The sequence below is a fragment of the Rhincodon typus genome, chromosome 15 (assembly GCF_021869965.1).
Source record: "Rhincodon typus isolate 14 chromosome 15, sRhiTyp1.1, whole genome shotgun sequence".
NCBI lineage: Eukaryota > Metazoa > Chordata > Chondrichthyes > Orectolobiformes > Rhincodontidae > Rhincodon > Rhincodon typus.
The window spans coordinates 28,919,338-28,943,132 of NC_063346.1; the positions used below are offsets into that span (position 1 = coordinate 28,919,338).

The 23,795-nt window shown below is 40.5% G+C and overlaps 1 protein-coding gene across 8 annotated transcripts in view; it reads left to right on the forward strand.

Annotated features, from left to right (window-relative positions):
* The window catches only part of klhdc4 (kelch domain containing 4), a 100,144-nt gene that overhangs the window by 17,679 nt on the left and 58,670 nt on the right, over window positions 1–23,795 (forward strand). For 4 of the 8 annotated variants that reach the window (XM_048605724.1, XM_048605731.1, XM_048605725.1 and 1 more), the window contains 3 exons: window positions 254–332; window positions 10,064–10,162; window positions 13,828–13,964. In XM_048605724.1, the coding sequence (XP_048461681.1) occupies window positions 254–332; window positions 10,064–10,162; window positions 13,828–13,964 (315 nt within the window). The remainder of the gene's footprint in view (window positions 1–253; window positions 333–10,063; window positions 10,163–13,827; window positions 13,965–23,795) is intronic. The other 4 variants (XM_048605729.1, XM_048605726.1, XM_048605727.1 and 1 more) reach the window with 1 other exon arrangement.

Sequence of the window (23,795 nt, forward strand, 5' to 3'; positions counted from 1 at the left end):
CCTTTCTGAAGAAGGGTCCCGACCCAAAACGTCAGCTTTCCTGCTCCTCTGATGCTGCCTGGCCTGCTGTGTTCCTCCAGCTCCACACTGTGTTATCTGAATTTTATATTGTGGTGGGCTGCATATCCTTAATGGGTAACCAAAATGGAGGAAAAAATAGTTCCCCAGCATTAGCACATGTCATTTTAAAGGACATGCATATTTGTTTTAGTATTGTAAATTTAACAGACTTTTCTCTTTGTTTTTCTGACAGATTGAATGCATCATTATCACCTCACCCTGAGAAACATGAATTAATCCTCTTTGGGGGTGAATACTTCAATGGCCAAAAGGTAATGTATTTCACTGTTTTACAATAACGCCGTTTTAGAACTCATCCTGGCATTTCACCATTGTGTTGCTAGGTCAATAAGAAAGAAAAATCTTTAGCTATATAACTCTTCACAATGCCTCGAGATGTCCCTAAGTATTCCATCGTCAAAAAAGAATGCTTGTGGTACAGTTGCATTGTAATTTAGGCAAATGTGGCAGTTTGCACGCTGTGAGGTCCTACAATCACTAATGAGATTTATGATGAAATGATCTTAATTACTGGTGTTGTTGAAGGATGAATTTTCATCCAGATATTAGATCAACTGCTGTGCCATTCTTTGAACATTTCAATGGAATGTTGAGTGTACAGCTCTTTAATGTTTCATATGAAGGATAGCACCTCAGTTTTGAATTGAGATGCGAAATTAAGCCTTTAGAGTGAAGCTTGAGTTTGCAACTTGTTGCTTCAGAGCAAAAGTACTACCTCTGAGCCATGGCAAGTGGTTTATAATGTAAGATTATATTTTTCTGGGATTGATGAGTGCAAAAATTCACAAAAGCATAAATAAGTCTTCTCAAAAAGTTTCAATATAGGTTTTTCTTAATGTCCAGTTAATTCATGCAGTCCTTCAAAGAATAGGAAACTACTGTTGTGGATAAGTCACAGTGTTGTCTATCTGCTTTGATGATGTTGTTACATTATGGAATAATTCATTGTTTGGAACACTGAGCTGTGATTTAAAATAGGATATCAGTGTCCAAAATTTGGACAGTCAACCTAAAATATGTACATATCTCCAGTTGACATCTGAAAGTTACAATTGACAGAATCTCAAAAAAAAATTCCTTTAGTCAATTCAAGGCAATTTATAGACCACCCTGCTGCTGATTAATGGAGATCCTTTTTGTATTCAGTGAAATCAGAACATATTTCACATTGGGCTTTTGAGGCACAGTGATACTAATCCTCCCTGTGATCCAGGACACTCTGGGTTCAAGTCCCTCCCGCTCCAGAGGTGTGTAATAACATCTCTGAACAGGTTGATTGGAAAATATACACTGCAAATTCCACATGTCTACAATTCTTTTGGAGAAGTATCCCAAATTAGGACTTCATCAGGTTTACACCTTTTTACCAAAAACAGGAAGACATTATTGTGTAAATAGCAGTAGATTGAAAAAGGTTGGGTGCCCTTGAACATCAGTCACTGTAAGTTAGAATGCAGGTGCAGCAAGCGGTGAAGAAGGCGAATAGTATGTTGGCAAGAGGATTTGTGTATACGCACAGGGATGTCTTGCTGCAATTGTACAAGGCATTGGTGAGACCACACCTGGAATATTGTATGACGTTTTAGTTTCACTATCTGAGGAAGGATGTTCTGGCTATGGAGGGGGTGCAGTAAAGGTTTATTTAGAGTCATAGAGTCATACAGCATGGTGAGATGGCAGGAATAACGTATGAAGGAACACTGGATTGATTAGGACTATACTCAAGTTTAGAAGAATGAGGGGGGAATCTCTTAGAAACATATGAAACTCTAACAGGACTAAACAGGGTAAATGCAGGAAGGATGTTCCTGATGACCGAGGAGTTCAAAACCAGGGATCATATTCTTGGGATATGGGATAGGCCATTTAAGACTGAAATGAGGAGAAATTTCTCTACCCAGGGAGTGGTGAGCCTATAAAATTCTCTTCCATAGAAAGCAGTCAAGGCCAAAACATTGAATGTTTTAAGAAAGGCGTTGGATATAGTTCTTGCGGCTAAAGGGCTCAAAGGGTATGGAAAGAAAGCAGGAGCAGGGCATTGAATTGGATGATCGACCATGATCACAGAAAATGACAGACCATGCTCGAAGGGGTGATGGCCTCTTCTCCTATTTTCTATGTTTACATTGTTTGAGATTTTACATACAAATTAGGAATAGGGGTAGGGCAATCAAGCCTGGAAATTGCTTTGGAGAATGTACCAATTAATGATGATTGATAGTTAATTGCAAAGCTAATCTACCTAACGAGGCAGGTGAATTCCACTTGGTAAGGAAATGTCAATTTTCCTGCTCCTCTGATGCTGCCTGGCCTGCTGTGTTCCTCCAGCTCCACATTGTGTTATCTCTGACTCCAGCATCGATAGTTCTTACTACTTCTGAGAGAATAGCTGTCACCTCTTTGAATCAAAACAGTTACAGTATGTGTACATGTTCTTTATATCTGCAAAGAACAGGGTCCATGTATTAATGTATGTACCTTCAGTTGTCAGCAATTATTCACTGATGGGTAGGATTGTCCTCATAGGAAATCCTGTGTCCTGGTCACAGGTTCTTTGGGTTCTAGCACAACTGCTGAGCTCAAGGCTGGAGCCACATCTCTGACCACATGTCGCAGGTGTTTCCGGGCCTGAGGATTGCTGGCATTCCTTTCTCAGGTTGCTTTTCCTTACTTCCTCTTGCCAGTGAGTGTTCTCATACAAGAGATTCCTTCAAGTCTGTATCTTCCGAGCAAGGGACTCGTGGCCTTGACACCTATGTTGCATTTCTTAAGGTAAGCCTTCAGGGAGCCTTTGAAGCACTTCCTTGGTCCTCCTCTTATTTGAATGCTTTCCATGAGCTGGGTGAAGATGATTTGCTTTGGCAGTTGGGACTCGGGCGTTCTAAGTACATGGCCAGCCCAGTGAAGTTGGTTTCAGTTGATTATTGCCTTGATGCTGTTGTGATTGGTTCCATCAAGAACACTGTTATTAGTTAGCCTGTCCTCCAAGCTGAAATGGAGAATCTGTCTCAAGCAGCGTTGATGGTACTTCTCCATCAATGTTAGCCTTAGATGAAAGGTGGTTCCCCAATTAGGGAAATGAGCCACGTCTGGGAGGACTTTTCCACTGAGCATAATGGAGGGACTTGCCCTGGGACATGTTGGTAAAGGACTTTAGTCTTATTGCGGTTGAGACTGAGATCAGTTCTTCAGTGTGCTTCGACTAAGATGTTAAGCAAGGCTTGAAGTTGTCATCCACAAACCGAAGTTCAACGAGCAGTGTCAATGTTGTTTTCTTCTTAGATTTCAACCAGTTGAGATTGATAAGTGTCTACAGAATGGATGGCAAAATGTCCACAACATGGAATCTTGATCTCGACAAGATAAAGAGTGGCGCTGATGAAGATTGTGAAAAGGTTGAGGGTGATGACAGATCCCAGCTTAACTCCTGTCTTGACCTCAAAAGATTCTGCTATATTGCAGTTGGTTGGATCGTTGTTGACATCTTGCCGTACAGATGGAGGATGTTGATGAATTCCTGTGGACAGCCTGTCTTTGACAAGGTCTTCCATAGCACTTATTGATTGATCTAACTAAGGTTTTTGACTTGGTCAACGAAGACCATGTAGAATGGTTTGTATTGTTCCAGGCATTTCTCTTGAAATTACTCAGCAGTGAAAATCATGGGCATTGTTCCATGGCTTGGACAGAAAGCACACTGGCTTTTTGAAGAATATTTTCCAGAGATAATAAGACTCCATGCAAGGATTCGTGCACTGATACTTCTGACAATGGAGATTAATCAGATTCTTTGGTCATGCCCACAGTTGCCTCTCTAGAAGAAGGTGGCGATGACAGTATCCATGAGAGTCGCAGCGATTTCTTCTTTGTCCCAGATTTTCAGGAACAGTTGGTAGAGATGACTGACTAAGCTCTGCTGGAACCCCATCCATTCTTCGTGTTTAATGGCACCTTTGACTTCTGCTGCGCGAGATGGAGGTCCAAGATCATTTCTGGGGAGTTGGGGATTTCCTCAAACATGTCCTTAACTATGCTTATATCATGGTCGAGTCCATTGAAGGCTGATGTTTTCTCTGCCTCCCTCAAAAGGGTTTTGTCCTTATTCTGCGCAGGTTTGAGGCCAAGGGCGTTGGGTCCACTTATTGCCTTGGTGGCACTGAAGACACCCCAGGTGTCATGATTATTGGCAAGGAGTTGCAGCTCCTTTAGCTTTTTCAGTCTACCATTGGTTCTTGATTTCCCTAGTTCTTCATTGTGACTCCGCTTTTGGTGTTTGAGTTATCTTTGCCTTGCTGATGATGTTGCTTACCAAGTACAGAGAGCTTTCCTCTTGTTGATGAGGTCTTGGGTAATGTGGTTATTTTCATCAAACCGGTTTTGGTGTTCCCTGGTCTTGGATCTGGTCGTTTCTTCACCACATGAGATGATAACTATCTTCGATTGTTTCCAGATTTCCTCCACCAAATGAACACTTTGGAGATTTTGGTGAAGTCATTGTTGAACGTTTGCTTGGCTCTTGAAACCACTCAACATTGATCTTTTTTTCTGAGCGGTTTCTTCAACTTTTGGTGGAATTTGATGGATGTAAAGGAGCAGATGACCTGATGGTCTGTCCAGCTGTCGGCTGCACTGGTCAATGCTTTGGTAATGAAGATAGGCTTTCGATCTGTAGATCAAACTATGTAGTTGATCATGTGCCAGTGCTTTGATCATGGATGCCTCCAAGAAGTCTTGCATTTGTCATCTTAGTGGAACAGTCTGTTGGTGATGATCAGCTGGTGTTCCTCACATTTTGTGAGCAAGACAATGTGGAAAATTGCCCAGGTGTGTTCTGTATACAGAAAAAACAGAACAAATCCAACCTATCCAATTACTGCCCATCAGTAAAGTGATGGGAGGTGTCATCAGCAGTACTATCAAGCAGCACCTGCTCACTGAAGCCCAATTTGGGTTCCATTAGGGCCACTCAGCTCCTGACTCATTATAGCCTTGGTTAAACACAGATAGAACAACTGAGTTTGAAGTGAGAGTGACAGCCCTTGACTTCACGTACCACATTTGAGTGAGTGTGACATTAAGGAACCCTAGCAAATCTGGAATAAATGGGAATTGGGGCAAACTCTTCACTCGTTGGAGTCATACCTGGCACATAGGAAAAGATGGTTGTGGTTGTTGGAGGTCAGTCATCTCGGTTCCAGGATGCGTCTGCAGGAGTACCTCGGGGTAGTGTTCTAGGCCCAAACGTCTTCACGTTTAGCTGCTTCATCAATGCTGTCCCACATTCAGAATTGGTGACATTTACTGATGACTGCACAATGTTCAGCACCATTTGTGACTCCTCAAATTCTGAAACAGTCCATATCCAAATGCAGCAATTTCTGGACAGTAACCAGGCTTGGGCTGACAAGTGGCAAATAACATATGCACCACACAAATGCCAGGCAATGACCATCTCTGATAAGAGATGATCTAACTACTGCCCCTTGACATTTAGTGTTGTTATCATCACTGATACCCCCCCCTCATCAACAACCTGCAGGGTTACCATTGATCACAAACTCAGCTGGACTTCCCTTATAAATACAAGAGGCCACAAGAGCGGGTCAGAGGCTAGGAATTCTGTGCAGAGTAAGTCATCGCCTCATTCCCCAAAGTCTGTCCACCTTATACAAGTCAGAAGTGTGATGTCACTAAGATGACCATTACTTTTGAACATCTTGAAGAGGGCTGCTCAGTTGTGAAGAAAGCTGCCGAAACACTATCGTATTCCTATTCCAAGTGCAAACAACTGAATCAAACTCCACCTTGTACATGTCTGTCTGGTGATAGAGACTTCCAGATCACGTAATCCTGCCTCTGTCACCTCTCTCTGAATACCGCAGGGTTTCTGTTGGAAGGGGGGTGGGGGGAGTATGAATTCCTCTGGACGCCTTGCTCGGGACATGTTTTTAATGTGGGAATGCTGTTGCATATCAGCAAGGAGATTCCTTGATGGAAGGCCGATCCAGTTCTAGTGGCAAGGAAACTTTCCCTGGGGCTTTCCCTACTGCTGCGACCTTCATTTGCCATCACAGCCATGATCAATGGAAAATTTGAGCCTTCCCGTCATCGCAAAGTGGCAATCCACAGAAAGGTTACAGCTTCAGAATGCACAGTTGCACCACACTGTGAGTCAACGGAGAATTCTAAATTGGTTATTTGCATAATTCTTAGTGCAGTCAAGATTATTTAGCAAATGTTGCAAGATAGAAAGCTTTGCCAAAATTCTTTTAGTAGTACTCAAATAATATATTATAAGCATTTGTCATAATATCTGGGCTGTACTATTTCAGTGCTCTTCTATTATCTCCCATCTTCTGCCATCCATAATTTTAGCTTCATCTGTCTTTACCCTAACTGGTACTTAGTCCCAGTCACCCATTATCCCCATGCTTGGAGACATACTGAATTTCCTGGTCCACATATGTCTGGATTTAGGCTTGTTGATCCTCATGTTCACTCGCTGCATCTTTTTTGTGACACAATTATTATCAAGTTTTCACCATCTACACCCCAGACTCTAGAATTTCCTACCTTAAAAGCCCCTTGTTTCTTTTAAGATGCTTCTTAAAACCTATCTTTTGTCCAAGCTTTTAAAGTTTTAGTCTTTGGATTGGTGTTAATATTTGTCTCCTAATATTCATGTAAAGTGTTTTGGGCTATTACGCTACATTGAAGATGTTATATAAATTTGGTTGTTGAGAATAAATTCTAGTACTAATTTTAGTTCATGATCCTTGGGCAATTTCTTAAAGGAAAGAGAAAATAAACAATGATATCTACATATCACAGATTGATTCTTCCATTTTTACTGGTGGGAGTATCTCTACACTGCATTTGTGGAGGTCAAGTCTCCTGTTCACCAATGATGTTATTTTGTGGTGCTTCCACCCTGTTGAAGTGCAATAAAGAGCAACTTTGACAACTCAAAGCTTGGCATCGATGATGAATTCCACCGTCAAGGACAACAGAATTGTATGTCACCACAGTCTAACTATATGCCTAGATAGGACCTCCTCTTCATTATCATTAAGCAGTATCAAGTTCTAGTTCAAAAGGAGTGTGGAAAAGCATAAGAAAGAACTGGACAATGTGGGAAAACACGATACTGACCTTTGAAGATTCAATAGAGGATTATATCCATGCTAGTCAAGAAATTCTGTGATCCTATAAATAGTATACTGTAGACAAAGCAAAGTGATCCCACAGACAACAGGCTCAAACCTTACTGATTTGCAATATTCTGAGATGAAAGATAGTGTGCAATTAACTAATTAAAGGGAAGATGAGGTTTCTTGTCCTCAACAGTGGTGAAGATCAGCGTGAGTAGATACGATAAAGCTAAAGTATTTGCAATCTTGCTCAACAATGTCTAGGGTGGATTATCCTCCTCTGATTCTTCCTAAGGACCATCACCACTGATGCCGATTCTTAAAGGGATAATGTTGTGTATACTTGCATGTTGCAAGTAGTTTTCTCAAACTAGAAACTTTGTGGTGAACCGCTGTTGGAAGAAAGATGAATCCTCAGGGTATTAGATTTCAATTATATAATTGTGTTGCAGTCTGAGTCATTGTTACTCACTTCTAAGAGTTCAATTTACTGTTTATGTTGCACCTTTCACAACTTGAGGCCATACCAAAATACTTTTTACGAGGAAGTACTTGCAAAATGTAGCCAATGTTGCAAGGCCTGACAAAAAGTAATTTGATTAATGACATAATTGTTTTCTGTGATTTGAAAGAAAACTGTTCTGGTCACTAAAATAGTTCTCCTGCTCTTCTTCAAATCTTGTTATATGCTTTTTAACATACAGCATGGAGGGCACCTGGAACCTCAGTTTAAGGTTTTGTCTGAAAAAATGGTATCTCCATGAGTGTAGCATAGGTGCTGCTATGTTGTATTTCTAGAACAGACCAAATTTAGTTGTGAAACTTCCAGCTGTGAGGCAAATGGATGACAGGTTAGTCAGTTGTGAAGATGTAAAGACTATATATTGATAATTTGTAAAACAGTTTGTCATGTGCTCAGGGAACGGCCAAATGGAATCTTGCTAATTGTAGCTTGACTTCCACCCTGTTGTGGCATTGCTTATGTGTTGCCTCATAGTCTGTCAGATTAATAACTAATTCTCAGTTAATCAAGTGACTGTGTCACAATGTAGCTGAGCGGGGCACAATGATATTCGTGTCCCATTGTTTAACAAGATGTCACAAAATGTATAAAATCCTATTTAGACCACCAACGTGACAGATTTGCCTGACAGACTGCCTGCTATTCAGGGCAAAAGTAATTCATACCAAGTTTTATCATTAACAGGAAATATTTGTTTCTTGGCCTACACTTATCTCCAACAAATGGCCAGAGAAAGTAAAGGATTCCCGATGTACGACTATTTGACTTAAAACCCAAAAACACACTCACTTATTACTAGAGATAACAAGGTGTAGAGCTGGACGAACACAGCAGGCCAAGCGGCATCAGAGAAGCAGGAAAGCTGACGTTTCGGGCCGAGACCCTTCTTCAGAAATGGGGGAGGGGAAGGGGATTCTGAAATAAATAGGGAGAGAGGGGGAGGCGGATAGAAAATGGATAAAGGAGAAAATAGGTGGAGAGGAGACAGACAGGTCAAAGAGGCGGGGGTGGAGTCAGTAAAGGTGAGTGTAAGTGGGGAGTTAGGGACGGGATAGGTCAGTCCAGGGAGGACGGGCAGGATGAGGCTAGTAGGTAGGAGATGGGGGTGGGGCTTGAGGTGGGAGGATAGGAAAGGTGGGAGGAAGGACAGGTTCGGGAGGCGGGGACAAGATGAACTGGTTTTGGGATGTGGTTGGGGAAGGGGAGATTTTGAAGCTTGTGAAGTCCACATTGATACCATTGGGCTGTAGGGTTCCCAAGCGAAATATGAGGTGCTGTTCCTGCAACCTTCGGGTGGCATCATTGTGGCGCTGCAGGAGGCCCAGGATGGACATGTTGTCTAAGGAATGGGAGGGGGAGTTGAAATGGTTTTCGACTGGGAGGTGCAGTTGTTTGTTGCGAACCGAGCGTAGGTGTTCCGCAAAGCGGTCGCCAAGCCTCCGCTTGGTTTCCCCGATGTAGAGGAGGCCACATCTGGAACAACGGATACAGTATACCACATTAGCAGATGTGCAGGAGAACATCTGTTTGATGTGGAAGGTCTTCTTGGGGCCTGGGATGGGGGTGAGGGGCGAGGTGTAGGGGCAGGTGTAGCACTTCCTGCGGTTGCAGGGAAAAGTGCTGGGTGTGGTGGGGCTGGAGGGGAGTGTGGAGCGGACAAGGAAGACACAGAGAGAGTGGATCCTTCGGAAAGCAGATAAGGGTGGGGAGGGAAAAATGTCTTTGGTGGTGGAGTTGGATTGCAGATGGCGGAAGTGTCGGAGCATGATGTGTTGGATATTTGTGAAGCCTCACTTATTACTAGGACAGGCAAAGACTGAAAACAAAATTCTAAGGTTAAAAGTCCAGATCTCGAAGGTGGGTTAACTTTTTCCTTGTCTCCTTTTGATTTGACCATTATGACGTACTGTTGGTTGCAAAATGATGGCTGTTCTTCATTTTGATAGTTCACCTACCTAGGTCTTTTCTTGTTAGAATTCTTTCTTTAAGCCTTCTTGGTTTTGCTGTCTTCAAGCACCCAGGCATCCCTGGACAGAGACTGATGTTTTCAGTTCACAAGCTCTGGATGTCCCTGGCTGCAATGCACCTACAGATTGGTAGCAAGCTGTAGCTTACGAAGTCAAAGGAATGTTACCAAGCAGCATTCCTTGTCAGTTTCCTGATAAATTGATTAGATTAAAATTAGTCCAAGGTATTTATCTAGATTTTTAGAAAATTAAAGAAATATGTATTTGTTAAGCTGTTCTGCATTGTCTAACATCAAAGAGCAATATATAAAAGGCTTGTTAACTTTTTCCCATTATTGCAGACTTTTCTGTACAATGAACTATATTTTTACAACATCAAGAAGAACTCGTGGACAAAACTGGAAATCCCAAATTCACCAGCTCCTCGATCTGCCCATCAGGTAAATTTGAGTGAAGGAAAGTAGAATGTGAGAGAGCTAAAGCAATTTTTATCCCTTCTGAGATTTGGCCCTTCAAGCAATAATGATGGCTAATTTATTGTCATATGTGTATGCAGTGTCAACGAATGCCAATATTTGGTCGGGTATATAACTGCCACCATCCTCCTTTTTTAATGACTAGATGTACATAGCCTATTTCTCTCTTCTCCCCGCACCCCCCCCCCCCCACCCAAGCCTGCCCAATCCACCAAACATTTTTCCCATAATTACCATTTATAGATTTGTGTATTTAATTACAATTAGCACTACGCCATCTACCCCAAGTTTCTGACTTCATAAATTCAGGTCGTCTGGAAGTTTGACCAATTTTCCAGAATGCATTCTCTTTGAATTTGGGAGATTGGTAGATAGGTCTTTAGCTTGAGGACTGTTGATCTGGAATATCTTCCGGATCTTGTGAAGTCTGAAAAGTTTCTCTGCACTAGAGGATCTTTCCTCTCTTAGATGACCTCCGTAGAGGACATAATTCCTGCTGAACCAGGCATTTGATGCATTACCTCATCTGGAGCACCTTAAATCTCCTGAATTTCCTTTGCAGAAGAACTCTTGCCTGCTGGAAGCATGTAATTATCCCACATCATTACTTGGGGAACTGCAATGATGAAACAGATTTTTTTTTTAGAATCCAGAATTTCTGAGCTAGGCAGTTTTTATGTTAACAGTGGATCTTTATACCAGATAGTTTCTTCTTGACTGCGTCCTAAATCTGTGGTTGCATCCATGGAGTCTTATTTGCCTTGGTGAGCTATAACCTCAACGGATACAATGTCAATCAGATACAAAAGAGTTCAGTCTGTGATTGAGCAACTAGTTTGGAAACAATTCTGTACGGTTAAAAAAAAAATTTCTCCAAGATGTACTGTGTCTATTTGGTCCATCTCTGAAATTAAATTATCCCGACAACATTACTTCTTTTGCCATTTTTTCCTAATGTGATTATTTATTCTTCTTTTTATTTTAAGGATTTTCAATTCTGCAATTTCTCAATGCTGCTTTACTCTTGTTCCTTTAAAAGCCTTTAATCCTGCAGAATATTATTGATGCTTTATTATCTTTGCCTAAGAGACTTCAAATCTTCTGTACAGCAATGCTGGTTTATTTTGCTTAAAATCTTGTCACTGTGCAGTTCATCATGCTTCCTTGTGTAGATCACTAAAAGATGTTGCCATGCTTTTATGGCTAAAATAGAGGTTTTCTGCCTACTTGCAAGCGAGATGGAAAATTTTCAACCTTTTGTAATCTTGGAAACAATTTCTCACCTTTTCCCCGACTTTATTAAATAAATCCTGCCGCCTTGCATATAAATCCTTTTTTCTTAACAGTTTTCCATTTATGCTTGTAATAATGCCTGTTGCCTTACAGTTTTAATAAAGATTCCTGTTTACCTTAATGGCTACCCTGAATGAATCCCAGTTTCTGCAGCCTTAATAATTTCTCCCCATCTTAGCCACAGCTTCAATTTTGGATAACCTCTTAGTGAAACCTAAATAGTTTCTTTACTTGATTTCTGAAGAAGGGTCTAGGCCCGAAACGTCAGCCTTCCTGCTCCTCTGATGCTGCTTGGCCTGCTGTGTTCATCCAGCTCTACACCTTGTTATCTTAGTTTCTTTACTTTCTGCTTTTATTAGACTTTGCTGCATAGGCTTCTAAATTTCCATTTTATTGTTTTAATTTCGGCTTGGCAACAATCCCTATGCTGCAATCTCTATGACTATTGATTTGCCTTATTGTAGCCGTGTGTTGTGGTGTCCGTCCACTATGTCAGCAACACTGACTCTCTACGGTAAGTATTTCTTTCACTTCTAGCTTTTTCAATCTGTTACTATGTACTGTTTAGTCTTTTAAACTTTTCCCCTTGTCCACCAAGAATTTCAACTCATGGAGTCTCTGACATCTGTTCACTCATTGGCTGAGCTTGAACTCTGGATCACTCCCACAGAGTGCTGGCATCCAATGCAATCTATAAACACCTCAGAGTGACTAGTGCTCCAGCTCTGTCGAGCTCTTAGTTCATGCTTATGTCTATGCTTCTCTTACCAGCTTTGAAATATTTTAAGCATTGACTGTAGACTCTCCTTTATTGATCTGGCTAGGAGGTTGAGTCTTGCTGGCTGTTCGATTGTTCAGCTCCTCCTGTTGCTGGCTGTCTGCTGAAGACACTCCTAAAGATGTAACTAGAAATTTCATTTGCTTTCATTAGAGCTAATTCTATACAGTTAAATTGGATTTCAGTTCACACTGTTGCTGATCATGTCATATGACCATGTGGCAAATGGTTGCCACCATCCTCCTTTACTGACTGGTACACAGGGCCTACTTGGCCTTAAGTGGGAGAGGAACGCCGCCAGGTAATTGGAAGGGAAAGGCTGTATCTTAAAAAAAAAAAAAATACTTTGTTACATGACAGCAACTAGGCATAAGACACATTAGTAAGGCATTATTATGAAGACTGTGAGTAAGAGAGTTGGGGCAGTCATGGAAATTACAGGCATGGATGCTTCCCGAGGCCCCAGCCCCAGCCCAACTCCTGACCCAAGTATAGAGGACCTTGCTAGAGCCCGAGACCTTGTTCTGGTAGTCTTCAACATTAAATTTTTCAGAACCATTACCTTAATAATAATGTGAGATGTTTTGCTTGTGAAAAAGCTTTAGTAATTTTTTATTTTATCTTTGTGGTTTTTTGCAGTTTTTTTATTCTTTCCTTTTAACTTGATCCCAACTAATATTTTGCAAAATATTTATGGAGACGCCTTACTTTTTCAGAAAATGCAAATGAGAATGTTTTCATTGTCTGATACACTTGGGTCTTATCATTCATCCATCAGCCAGATAAAGATCTTTTGCCTCACTTTTGGAAAAATTGGTGTCACATTATAGTATTGATAAATTCTATATTTCAGCATTGATATATTCCTTTGAAAGCTTACAGGATGAGATCAAGTTTCACTGTTGCTAGTGGAGAGTTTTGGTTGGGCTTAGATCAGGGGTTTAGAATATGACTTAATTAAATTTTAATTAATTGCGCACAGTTCTGCTTGCCACATTACCAGAGGATAAGGAGGCTTTGGAGAAAGTACAGAAAAGGTTTACCAGGAGATTGCCTGGTTTGGAGGATATTAGCAATGAGGAAAGATTGGACAAACTTGGTTTGTTTTCACTCGAGCATCAGGGGCTGAGGGGCGACTTGATAGAATTGTGAGAGTCATGGATACAATGGATAGCCGGAGTCTTTCTCCCAGAGTAGAAATGCCAGTTACGAGGGGACATAGGTTTAAGGTAAAAGGGGAAAAGTTTAAAGATATGAGAGGCAAAGATTTTACATGCGGAGTGGTAAGTGCCTGGAATGCGCTGCTGGGGGAGATGGTAGAAGCAGTTACGTTGTCGGCAGAAGGGCTTATTCCTGCTTCTGTACTGTTCTTTGGTATTCTTTTTTAAAGGAACAATGAAAGATTTATTTCACAACAGATATAAATTGTATCCGTTCATCGTAGACTGTCACTATCATATGTTGTGTTGCCATACTTTGTTCAATAATTGATAAGAATTTAGTATAACACAGGGTGTTGTGCGGGTGTTAGTGTAACATTACCTTGTTACCATGATAGGCTGTGGTGGTTCCTCAAGATGGTGGACAACTTTGGGTGTTTGGAGGAGAATTTGCATCTCCTAATGGTGAACAATTTTACCATTACAAGGACCTTTGGGTGCTGTATCTTGCAAGTAGAACATGGGAACAAATCAAGTAAGTACTATTTTGCACATTGATACACTATTAGAAAAAAAAGTTTTATTTGTTTTCCTTACTGTATTAGTGCTATACTGTTTAGAGGCCAAATCATCTAGTCTTGCCACAATTAACTTCTGACACCACTGGTGCAACACCATGCTGAACAGTAGTTCTGTGACACTTGGACTGAAAACTACCCTTTGCTTTTGTTTTTTAACTTTTCAGAATTTACGTTTTCTTATGTAGACACCACTTCGCAAATGGTTAATGGATGGTAGATCAGAGGATGCAAAAGTAAAGCTCGAAATTGTGGTTTTTCTTTAAAAAGTATTAAAGAGACTTCATGGGCTTTAAATAGTGTTGCATACAGTTTAAAGCAATCTATTTTACAGGTATCCCCAGCTTAAAGGGTCTGACATGTCACATTTTTCATGATAACACCCTTGGTAACTTAGGGACGTTTTCTAAGAGCACTGATTCCATTTCATTGTGACATGGTTTCTGAATATGCTCAGATTGCTTTAAAAAACAAACTGATGCCTTATTGTTTCCCTCTTTCACCCTCGTGTTTGCAGCCACTCCTGCTCAGTGACCATCCCGCTTCGCTACTTCCTTCCCCAACTCCCTACTCAGTGACCTTCTTGCTCTCTGATTTCCTGTTCACTGCCTCTCCCAGACCATTCCTCTTGCTACGTTGCTTCCCTCCCCATCATGCATCTGCTGTCCCAAGCCCTCACTTGGTCCCTTGGAGTGTGGTGTATGGAAATCTAGCAGGTAGACAAATTTTCCAACATGGCCATCTATATTAACAAGATTTAAAGTACTTTACAATCTTCGAAAATTGTCAAACAATTCACTTGTTTCAGTTTTTAAAGAAAATGATTTGTGATTCCACAGCACCTGCAATAAGATGTTTATATAATTCAAAAGGAATCTAGCCCACTGAAAAGCAAGAATAAATTAGTCAGTAATGATGCACCATGGGCAAATAAAGAAGAAAGTTTAAAACTGAAATTAAAATGACATGCTCTCAGTGCGCAGACAAATAAGAGACTGACAGAAATGAAAAATATGACAGTTAGAAAGATCTGTAAACAAGGTATTTAGATGTGCAGTTGCAATGCTAAGGCATAGAAGGCCATGGGCCCAGTGCTGGATGGGTGTGATGGGCCAAAGGGCCTTTTTCTGTGCTGTAGATCTCTATGACTCTAAAAATAAAGAATTAATACTTTCGCTTTGACAATTAAACTGCTTGGAAATATTAAAATCAACAATCTTTTGCATGTACATGAGTAACAATAGAAAAGTCAGGATAGGGCTGTGAAGAGATACATGTAATACACTCTCGAGTAATGACAGCGAAATAGCAGAAACGTTAAATAATTAATGTACCTTTAGTATTTACCTGGGAGATTAACATGGTGGACATTGTGAAGAAGAACGCAGAAAAGGTAAAAGAAATGTGAAGTCGAAAGGAGGGAGATAATTAATAAACCCATGAAACTCAGATAGGATAACGCAAATAAATGTCGCAAATGCTGGAGATCTGAAATAAAAATAGTAAGTGGTGGACACACTCAGCAGGTCTGACAGTATCTGTTGAGAGAGAAACAGTGGTGAAGTTTTGAGTCCAATTATTGTTCTTCCCTGGTTTCAATGGATTGCATGTGCATGTAGTAAAAGGATTTGGATAGAAAGAGCACAGAAACTCCTCTGGTTAGAGTGATGCTGAGTTAAAAGCATGATGGATTTGGTTGTTGGTGTCAATCATCACAGCCACAGGACATCACTGCAGGAATTTTTCAGGGTAGTGTCCTAGGCCCACTATCTTTGGCTGCTTTATCAATGAGCTTCTGTCTATGATAAAGTCAGATGTATGTTTGCTGATAATTCCACAGCGTTCAATATCGTTTATGACGACTCAGATACTGAAGCAATCCATGTCCAAAAGTGGCAAGGTCTGGGCAACGTTTGGGCTTGGGCCAGTAGTGGCAAATAACATTTGTGTCACAAAGAGCCACATAATGATCTTCTCCATCAAGAGAACAGCACTATCAGTATCCTGGGATAATCATTGATCAGCAACTGAACTGAACCAGTCATATAGATACTGTGTTCCAAGAAGAGGTCTGGTGAATTCTGCAGCCAGTAATTGCTGGCAAGGCCAGTTTTGATGGTATTAGTCAGGAACTTTCAAAAGTTGCTTGGGGGCTGCTGTTCACAGATAAAGGGATGTCTGGCAAGAGGGAGGCATTCAAAAGTGAGATAACAAGAGTACAGGGCCAACATGTTCCTGTTACTGTGAAGGGCAAGGCTGGCAGGAGTAGGGAATACTGAATGACTAGAGATATTGAGGCTGTGATCAAGAAAAAGGAGGAGTCTTACGTCAGATATAGACAACTGGGATCAAGTGAATTCCTTGAGTGTAGAAGTATACTCAAGGGATATCAGGAGGGCATAAAGGGGACATGAGAAAGCTTTAGCAGATAGGGTAAAGGAGAATCTAAAGAGACTGTATAAGTATAGTAAGTTGGGAGAGAATAGAGCCTGTTAAAGATCGACAAGGCCATATATGTGTGGAACCACAGGAGATGAGTGAGATCCTAAATGAATATCTGGCATCAGTATTTACTGTGGAGAAAGCCATGGAAGATAGGGAACTAGGGGAAAGAAGTAGGGATATTTTAAAAAGAGCCCGTATTACATAAGAGGAGGTGCTGGAGGTCTCAAAATGCATAAATGGCAATAAGTTCCTGAGACCTGATCAAATGTATCTCAGGATATTGTGAAGCTAGCGAAGAAATTGCAGGGCTGCTAGCAGAGATATTTGCATTATCGACATGTGAGATGCCGGAAGACACAGAGGAAATAGTGGATGCAGGTACAATTACAACATTTAAAAGACATTTGGACAAATAAATGGATGGGAAAGATCTAGAGGGATATGGGCCAAATGCAGGCAAGTGGGACTGTTCAGTTTAGGAATCCTTGTTAGCATGGACGAGTTGGGCTGAAGGGCCAGCTTTCCATGCTCTATAACTCTATTACTTCTTAATGCATGTATACTGTCTACAATGCTTAAGTCGAAAATGTGATTGCATACTCTCCAGTTGCCTGGATGAGTGCAGCTCCTACAACAGAGAAGAAGCTTAACACCGTCCAGGAAAATGCAGCCTGCTTGATGGACACTTCATCCAGTATCTTCCAAAACATTCCCTTCACAGACGCTCATTGGCAGCAATGTGTCTCATTTACAAGATATGCTGCAACATCACCAAGGCTCCTTTGACACCACCTTCCAAATCTGCAACCACGATAAATGTGGGGGGTGAGAGTGGTAGCTAACACAGGAACACTACCTCCTGCAAGTTTTCCTCCAGGCTACACATTGTTTTGAATTGGAAATATATGTTCTTTGTTCCTTTGCTATGTCTGGATCAAAATCCAGAAACTCCTTTCCAAACAGCACTGTCGGTGACCCTGCACACTAAGGACAACAGCAGTTCAAGAAAGCAGCTCACCACCACCTTCTGAAGGGCAGTTAGGGACAGGCTAGTAAATGTTGGCTTAGCTAGTGATACCCACACTCTATGAATGAGTTTACAAATAAGTCATCTTGTGTAAAATTGAAGTTCTTTATTAATAATTTGGAAAATAAAATGAAGATTTATAGTTCATAAATCAAAGTCCTTTACAAACCTGATTTCTGGTTCTTTTATGGCTGTTGACTAACCATCCCCACCAGGGAAGGAGCCCAAGGAATAATTAATAGAGTGCAAATAAAAGACTCACCTGTAACAGTCACTCCTCCCTATCATTGGTTCTCCTTCTAAGAAGGTGCAGAAGTTGAATCATTTACTCAGTTGAATGTTCTTGTGACTGAGTAGACAAACATGCCTGTAAATGCTTGGGCATTAGAAAGAATCTACTCATGTTCTTTTTGTATGTCAAACTGTGACCTGACATGGGGAAGTCATCTGTTCAGGTCACAATAGGGAGCTAATGGCAGAACATTCTATTGGCAGAGATTGTTGCTGTCTTGTGGCTGTGCAGCAGAAAAGTACTGTTTCTGATACTGAAATCTCGCTATCATCACTTATGAAGTTTTTTTGCTGTTCTTTAGATTGATTTGCGCATTGTGGGGAGCAATATAAATTTGGTTGCACCCTTGCGAAGCAACAGAAGTACATCTTCTATTATTGAGGTATTGAATGATATTGAAGTGCCAGTTATCTGTGCAATGAAGTCTTCTATAACCATGACAAAAATGTGGAACTCTGTCACATAGTCTGCAGACAGCATTGGTCCTTTCTATGGAGCTTGGTTGCATGTGTGAGGAAGTAGGACATAGAGGGATCCAAACTTAAGGTGGGAATGTGGGAGCAGGTTCATGTGGACTATTTATACTAACATTGCGGAGTTAACCTTCATGACCTGTTTCTGAGCTGCTGATTCTATATAATCTAAATAAATTTATGCACAATATTGTAAACCCCAAAAAAAAGTTGTCCAGGTTCTGCTGATTTGGTTTTGTAGATACAAATTTACTATTTTTCAGTACAAAATGCTTTATAAATTCCAAATTGTCACATTTCCATACATTTTTAGATAAGTCTGTCTGGGAGTCAGAATCACAGATGTGGATTCTAAAAAACTACCTATTGTAAATTTCTTAAGTCCTTGATCAAGTTACTTCCATCTAGACTTGAATCAGTGCAGTACCAACCCCAGAACGTCTGTTACAAAAACTGAAATTGCTGGAGAAACTGAGCAGGGCTGGCAGCGTCTGTGGGAAGAAAGCAGAGTTAACATTTCGAGTCTGGTGAAACCTTATCGACCTGCTGAGTTTCTCCAACAATTTCTGTTTTTGTTTCAGATCTCCAGTGTACGCAGTTCTTTGTTTTATTATAGCAGCACATCTGCATTGCTGTGAGCCTGTTCAAATATTTGAATTACCCTCAGTCCGAGGTTGCTTAGAGAGTCTTTCATTGGAACAAGTTCAGGTCTCTGAAAGGTGTGTGGGCGGTTAACAGCTCTGAAGACTTGTTTGGTTGGAAATAATATAAAAATAGCCTGCAATTTGCAATGATTCGGAGCTCTTTCTTGTTGGCTGTTGAAATTGTTTGTGTTGTCATCAGCTGCTTGACAATGCTGTACTAATTGCATTGTTCCTGTAAAATATAAACAACTGAATAAATGTAATACTGGATTATTACCAAGGAAAATAAACATTAAGAAATAATCATGCGAGTAAAATTATTTTTAAATGCAATTCCATGTGAAGAAAAAGTAACACACAGGTTCAGAACACTGGACGATGTGTACAATGGGGTAGAGTTACTCCTCCTTCATACCTGATGGTGTAATCTGGTCTGAATCAACTGAACCAGCGCTGAAGTTCAGGAAATGTTAAATGTAACTGAGTTAAGGCCAAGTCAGTTTAACCTCCAGTTTCTGCAATGTGTTATGGGAATTCAAGATTGAGTTCACTCAAATCAGTTCCTTTCCACTTCACTGATCATGGAAACAGTGTGAGCTTGTGCTATTTGTATTTGTTCAAGTTTATGCTCATTTTCCTAGGTGCATATCAAAAAATGTTAATTTTCTAAGGAACTATTTGAAAACAGTGAATGGTTCAGTATCATTTTTACAAGTTATTTTCAGTCATTTTAAAAGCGATTATAGGCGTTGGACTGACACCTTTCACTAAATGTTGTTACTTTTATGTGATAAATCTGTTTTCAGCTATATTAATAAACTAAATTAGGTTACGAGTCTGCGTCAAGCAATACTTTATAAGGGAACAAAAGAATAATGATTACATTTGATATACAATTTAGGTTGCGCAATGTAATTTCTGATGTATTTTGGCCATAATTTACTGATTGAACCTAAGACAGAAATTCTTTTCCAATATTTTATTTCAGAACTGAATGCTCATCACTTTGTAATTAGGATCTTTGCAAGCAAAATGTTACAGATTCAGATGACAAGATTCCCCACTTAACAATTTGAGAAAACACAAGTGATTTGTTAAATGAAGTCCTGTGTGGCAGGGAGCTGACATAAACTCAATATATTTTCATTTGTGTTCAAGTTTCAAATATTGCGCTTGGTAATAATACCCTGCATCTGATGCTACTCACGTTGCTTTGTTATCCAGTTGTTGGGGCATGTCACTTCAATGTTTGAGATGATTCACCATTCCAATCTTCTCACCCTGCAGGCGTTCAGTCCCCTGTAATTTAACTTTGCCTTCTGCCATAGAGTAGCACCCTCTCTCTGTTCTTATCCTTGATCCAGTCACTTGCCTTGCATAATGTTGACTAGGTCCTTTCTCCTACCCCCCTTGCACTCCTTTGTATTCCATTTCCCTTAACTCCGCTGTAAGAGTTTGGGAAGATATCTTAGTAAGTGCAGATCTTTCACTCTGTACTGGAACGAAGCAGAGAACAGGCTACAGTAGACTGAATTTTGAAGGAGGGATATATTGGAATGGAAATGTTAACTCTGTATCTCTCTCCACTAATGATGCTGAGTTTCTCCAACAGTTCCTGTTTTTATTAGACTAGACCTGGTATTATGTGATGGAATTAATAAATGGCCCTGCTGTGAATGCACCCAAGGTAGCAGTGATCATAATACAACTGAATTTTATAAGGAGAGAAGAATGAGCCCAAGACTAGTGTTTGAAGTTCAAATATAGGCAACTATGAGCTAGCTAATGTGAACTGGCAAATTAGATTACAGAATTGGTCAATAGAGATACAGTCACAGATGTTGAAGAGGATATGTTAGAATGCACAGAGTAAATATATTCCAACATGAGAGAAAAAAGTCCAAAAGAAGAACCCACCATCAGTGATTAACTGGAAAAAGTTAAAAATAGCATCAGACTTAATGTATGTAATTACACAAAATGGTGATGGGTCAGAAATTTGAACAGAATATAGAAAACATCAAAGAATGTCAAACAAAGTCCTGAGGGAAAAATTCATGTATAAGAGTAAGCTGGCTAAGAATTTCAAGATAAAGGGTTGAATTACAGGGTAAAGAACGAGGTTGAATTGTTTGCAGACCCCGAACCTATCCCAGTTGGAAGCATTTCTCTTTGGGGTTTAAACTACGTGGAGATGTACCTCTGAACCAAAAGGCCCGGGTTCAAATCCCACCTGTTCCAGAGGTATGTAATAACATTTCTGAGCAAGATGATCTTAAAAAAAACTACATCACCATAATTAGCATTAAGTGGCCAATCAAAGGCTTCTGTCTTGAGAAGTGTAGTAGGTTGCAGAGGAGATTCACTAAAAAGGCATTTCAACCTGAAAGTTGACTCTCAAAAATTTTTTAAAATTGAAATGAAAGAAACAAATGCAACCAGTGCACCACTGTTGTGTGTTGGAGTGTAGGTGAATGACAGCAATTGAACAGTCTTTAGCTGTACACACACTAGGTGTAACCTGTAGGTCTGCCTGGAGCACTGCATCACCCTGAAACTCCAGCCTGCAGCTTAAGTGCATTCACTCAGTCATACTGCTGCCTTCCAGTAGCTTTGGGGAACTGGAAGCTGACTGAAAAACCCTTCTTAGCCTACTTCAACTTGGGTTATCAAGGCTTTTAATGAGCCAAATTATATGCCTACTTCATTGCCGCTGATTCCCCTACCAGACTCAAACCTAGTTTGACAAAATTTGCTTGCATCAGAAATGGGGATGTCAAGAAACTGGCAGACTATTTGTAGGTGACTTTTTTAGGACCCAACTCCCTCTGTTCCAACTCTCAGTTGGGCCCCACAATTCAATCTGCTATGTAGATGTGACGGACCCTGAAAGCTTATAATTTTGGTGGGTAAGATCAGACAAAGCTAACCGATAGCTATTTTTCAGGATAGATCAGTTGACTGGGACCGAGGCTGAGATAGGGACTATAAGGAGACATTAAGTGTTGAGAGAACTGAAAGAATGTATTCATAAATTTAAAATTGATGCTTAAGGTAGAGAGTTTGGCCAGTAAAGCCACAATGGCTGGGATGAAGAGGTAGGAAGGCTCCGAAACAGCAACTAGCTGCAAAGGGCGAATTATAGTGTAACTAAATGCTGACACTACCCCATTGTAAATATTTAGTTAGCAATTTAACAGTCTACATGTTGTACAGACATTACTGAGATATTGTGACTGAGATATTAAGAGTAATATGGGCAAGAAGTATCAGCATTTGCACGTCATTTACTAGTCAGTTTTCTATGATGTTAAACACTGGGAGTACAGTTTTTGGCCCAAACAGGATCATAAAGTTAATTTGAATAAAAAATGAGGGGGAGAGGTTGGAGAAAAGTGGGAGAAAAGAGTAGGAGGCAACATGAAGATGAATATAAAGGAGAATGTTAAAATCGTGTCTTTCCTATTACTTTCCCTTTTGAGTTGTATGCTTAGCCACAGTGTCTTCTCCTCTTACTCCTGCTACTTTTCAACATTAAGGTCCCAGCTGTGAGGATGCTGAACGTTTGTTAGAATCTGACTAAATAGAATATAATCATTTGAAATGTCACCTGTGGAAGGACTGAAGATAAGAAAGTATGTAACAGGACACTAAGTTTATATTGAAACATCAAAGGAATCTTTTACACAAACTTGAACAAAATAAGCAAATAATAATGCCTAAATAGATACACTGAACAAAGATCATAATTGTTTAAACAGTGTGCATTTCTTTCTTGCACTCAGTCCGACAGACTTAATCCAGCTTAATCATTTTTATACTGTGGCATTCATCCGTAGTTTAGAAGGATATTCTGGGTCTGGCTGCATGGTCACAACTTGGGTCTGTGGCCTGGCCAGTGATGCCCATGTACTGTGAATGAACATTTTTAAAAAAAAGTGGCATCAAGGAGCCCGAGCAAAAACTGGAGTCAATGGAATTGGCTCTTTACAGAGCTCCCTAAGACTTTCCTTTTCTTCCTATTTCAGAAAATAATTCTGTTTGTTCTGATGACCTAGTTATTCTCCCATTTTGCACCTTCTTGCTTTTCTTTTAGTTCCTTTGCTGCCTTTTGTAAGTCCAAGGCTGCTGTATATTATTTAATAACTTTATTAATAGCTGGTATGGACAATACAGTACATTTTCACGTCTGAGCTGCACTTACCTGTCCTGTAGCCACTTCTTCCTGTATTGTCCCTTGAAATCTAGACTAATGCACATTAATAAGGAGTCGAGGAGTAGAATGTCTGGAGCTGGAGTTTGAGCAGGAGGTGGTGTTGTTGGCAAAAGCTGGTGGCACCAGTGAGCACCACCAACCCGAGTGTCGTTTTCCTGGCTCTGTCCCACTTCGTCGTTATTTTCCCAAAAGTGGTATGGGGTTGGGGAGAGGGCCTGATCAAGTAGGGAACAGATGAAATTAGTTAATAGTCAACTGAAGGAGCTCGACCAGAATGATTGTAGGGAGCTATTTATATGCCTGATGGCAGCGTCCCTTTGAGGCCCTTCCAATTAGCAGCAGCCACAAGCTCTGGAGAGGCTTCCTCCATCCCTCTCTTTCTCCCACAGTGCTGGCCTGGCTGCTCAAACCTTTTTCCAAATTTGATTCTTGAAAAAGTTGGAGAGAGGAAACTTACAGTGTGATTAAAGCACTTCTACACGCAAAGGGTAGAAGGATGGTAGATGTTTGGAACTCTGTTTCACAAATGGCAGTGGATACTAGATCAGTTAATTTAAAAACTGAGATAGATAAATTTTTGTTAAACAAGGGATATAGGCCAAGGCCAGGCATATGAAGTTAGACCACAGATTAACCATGATCTTCTTGAATGGTGCAAAATCTCGAGGGGCTAAATGGGCTAATCCTGTTC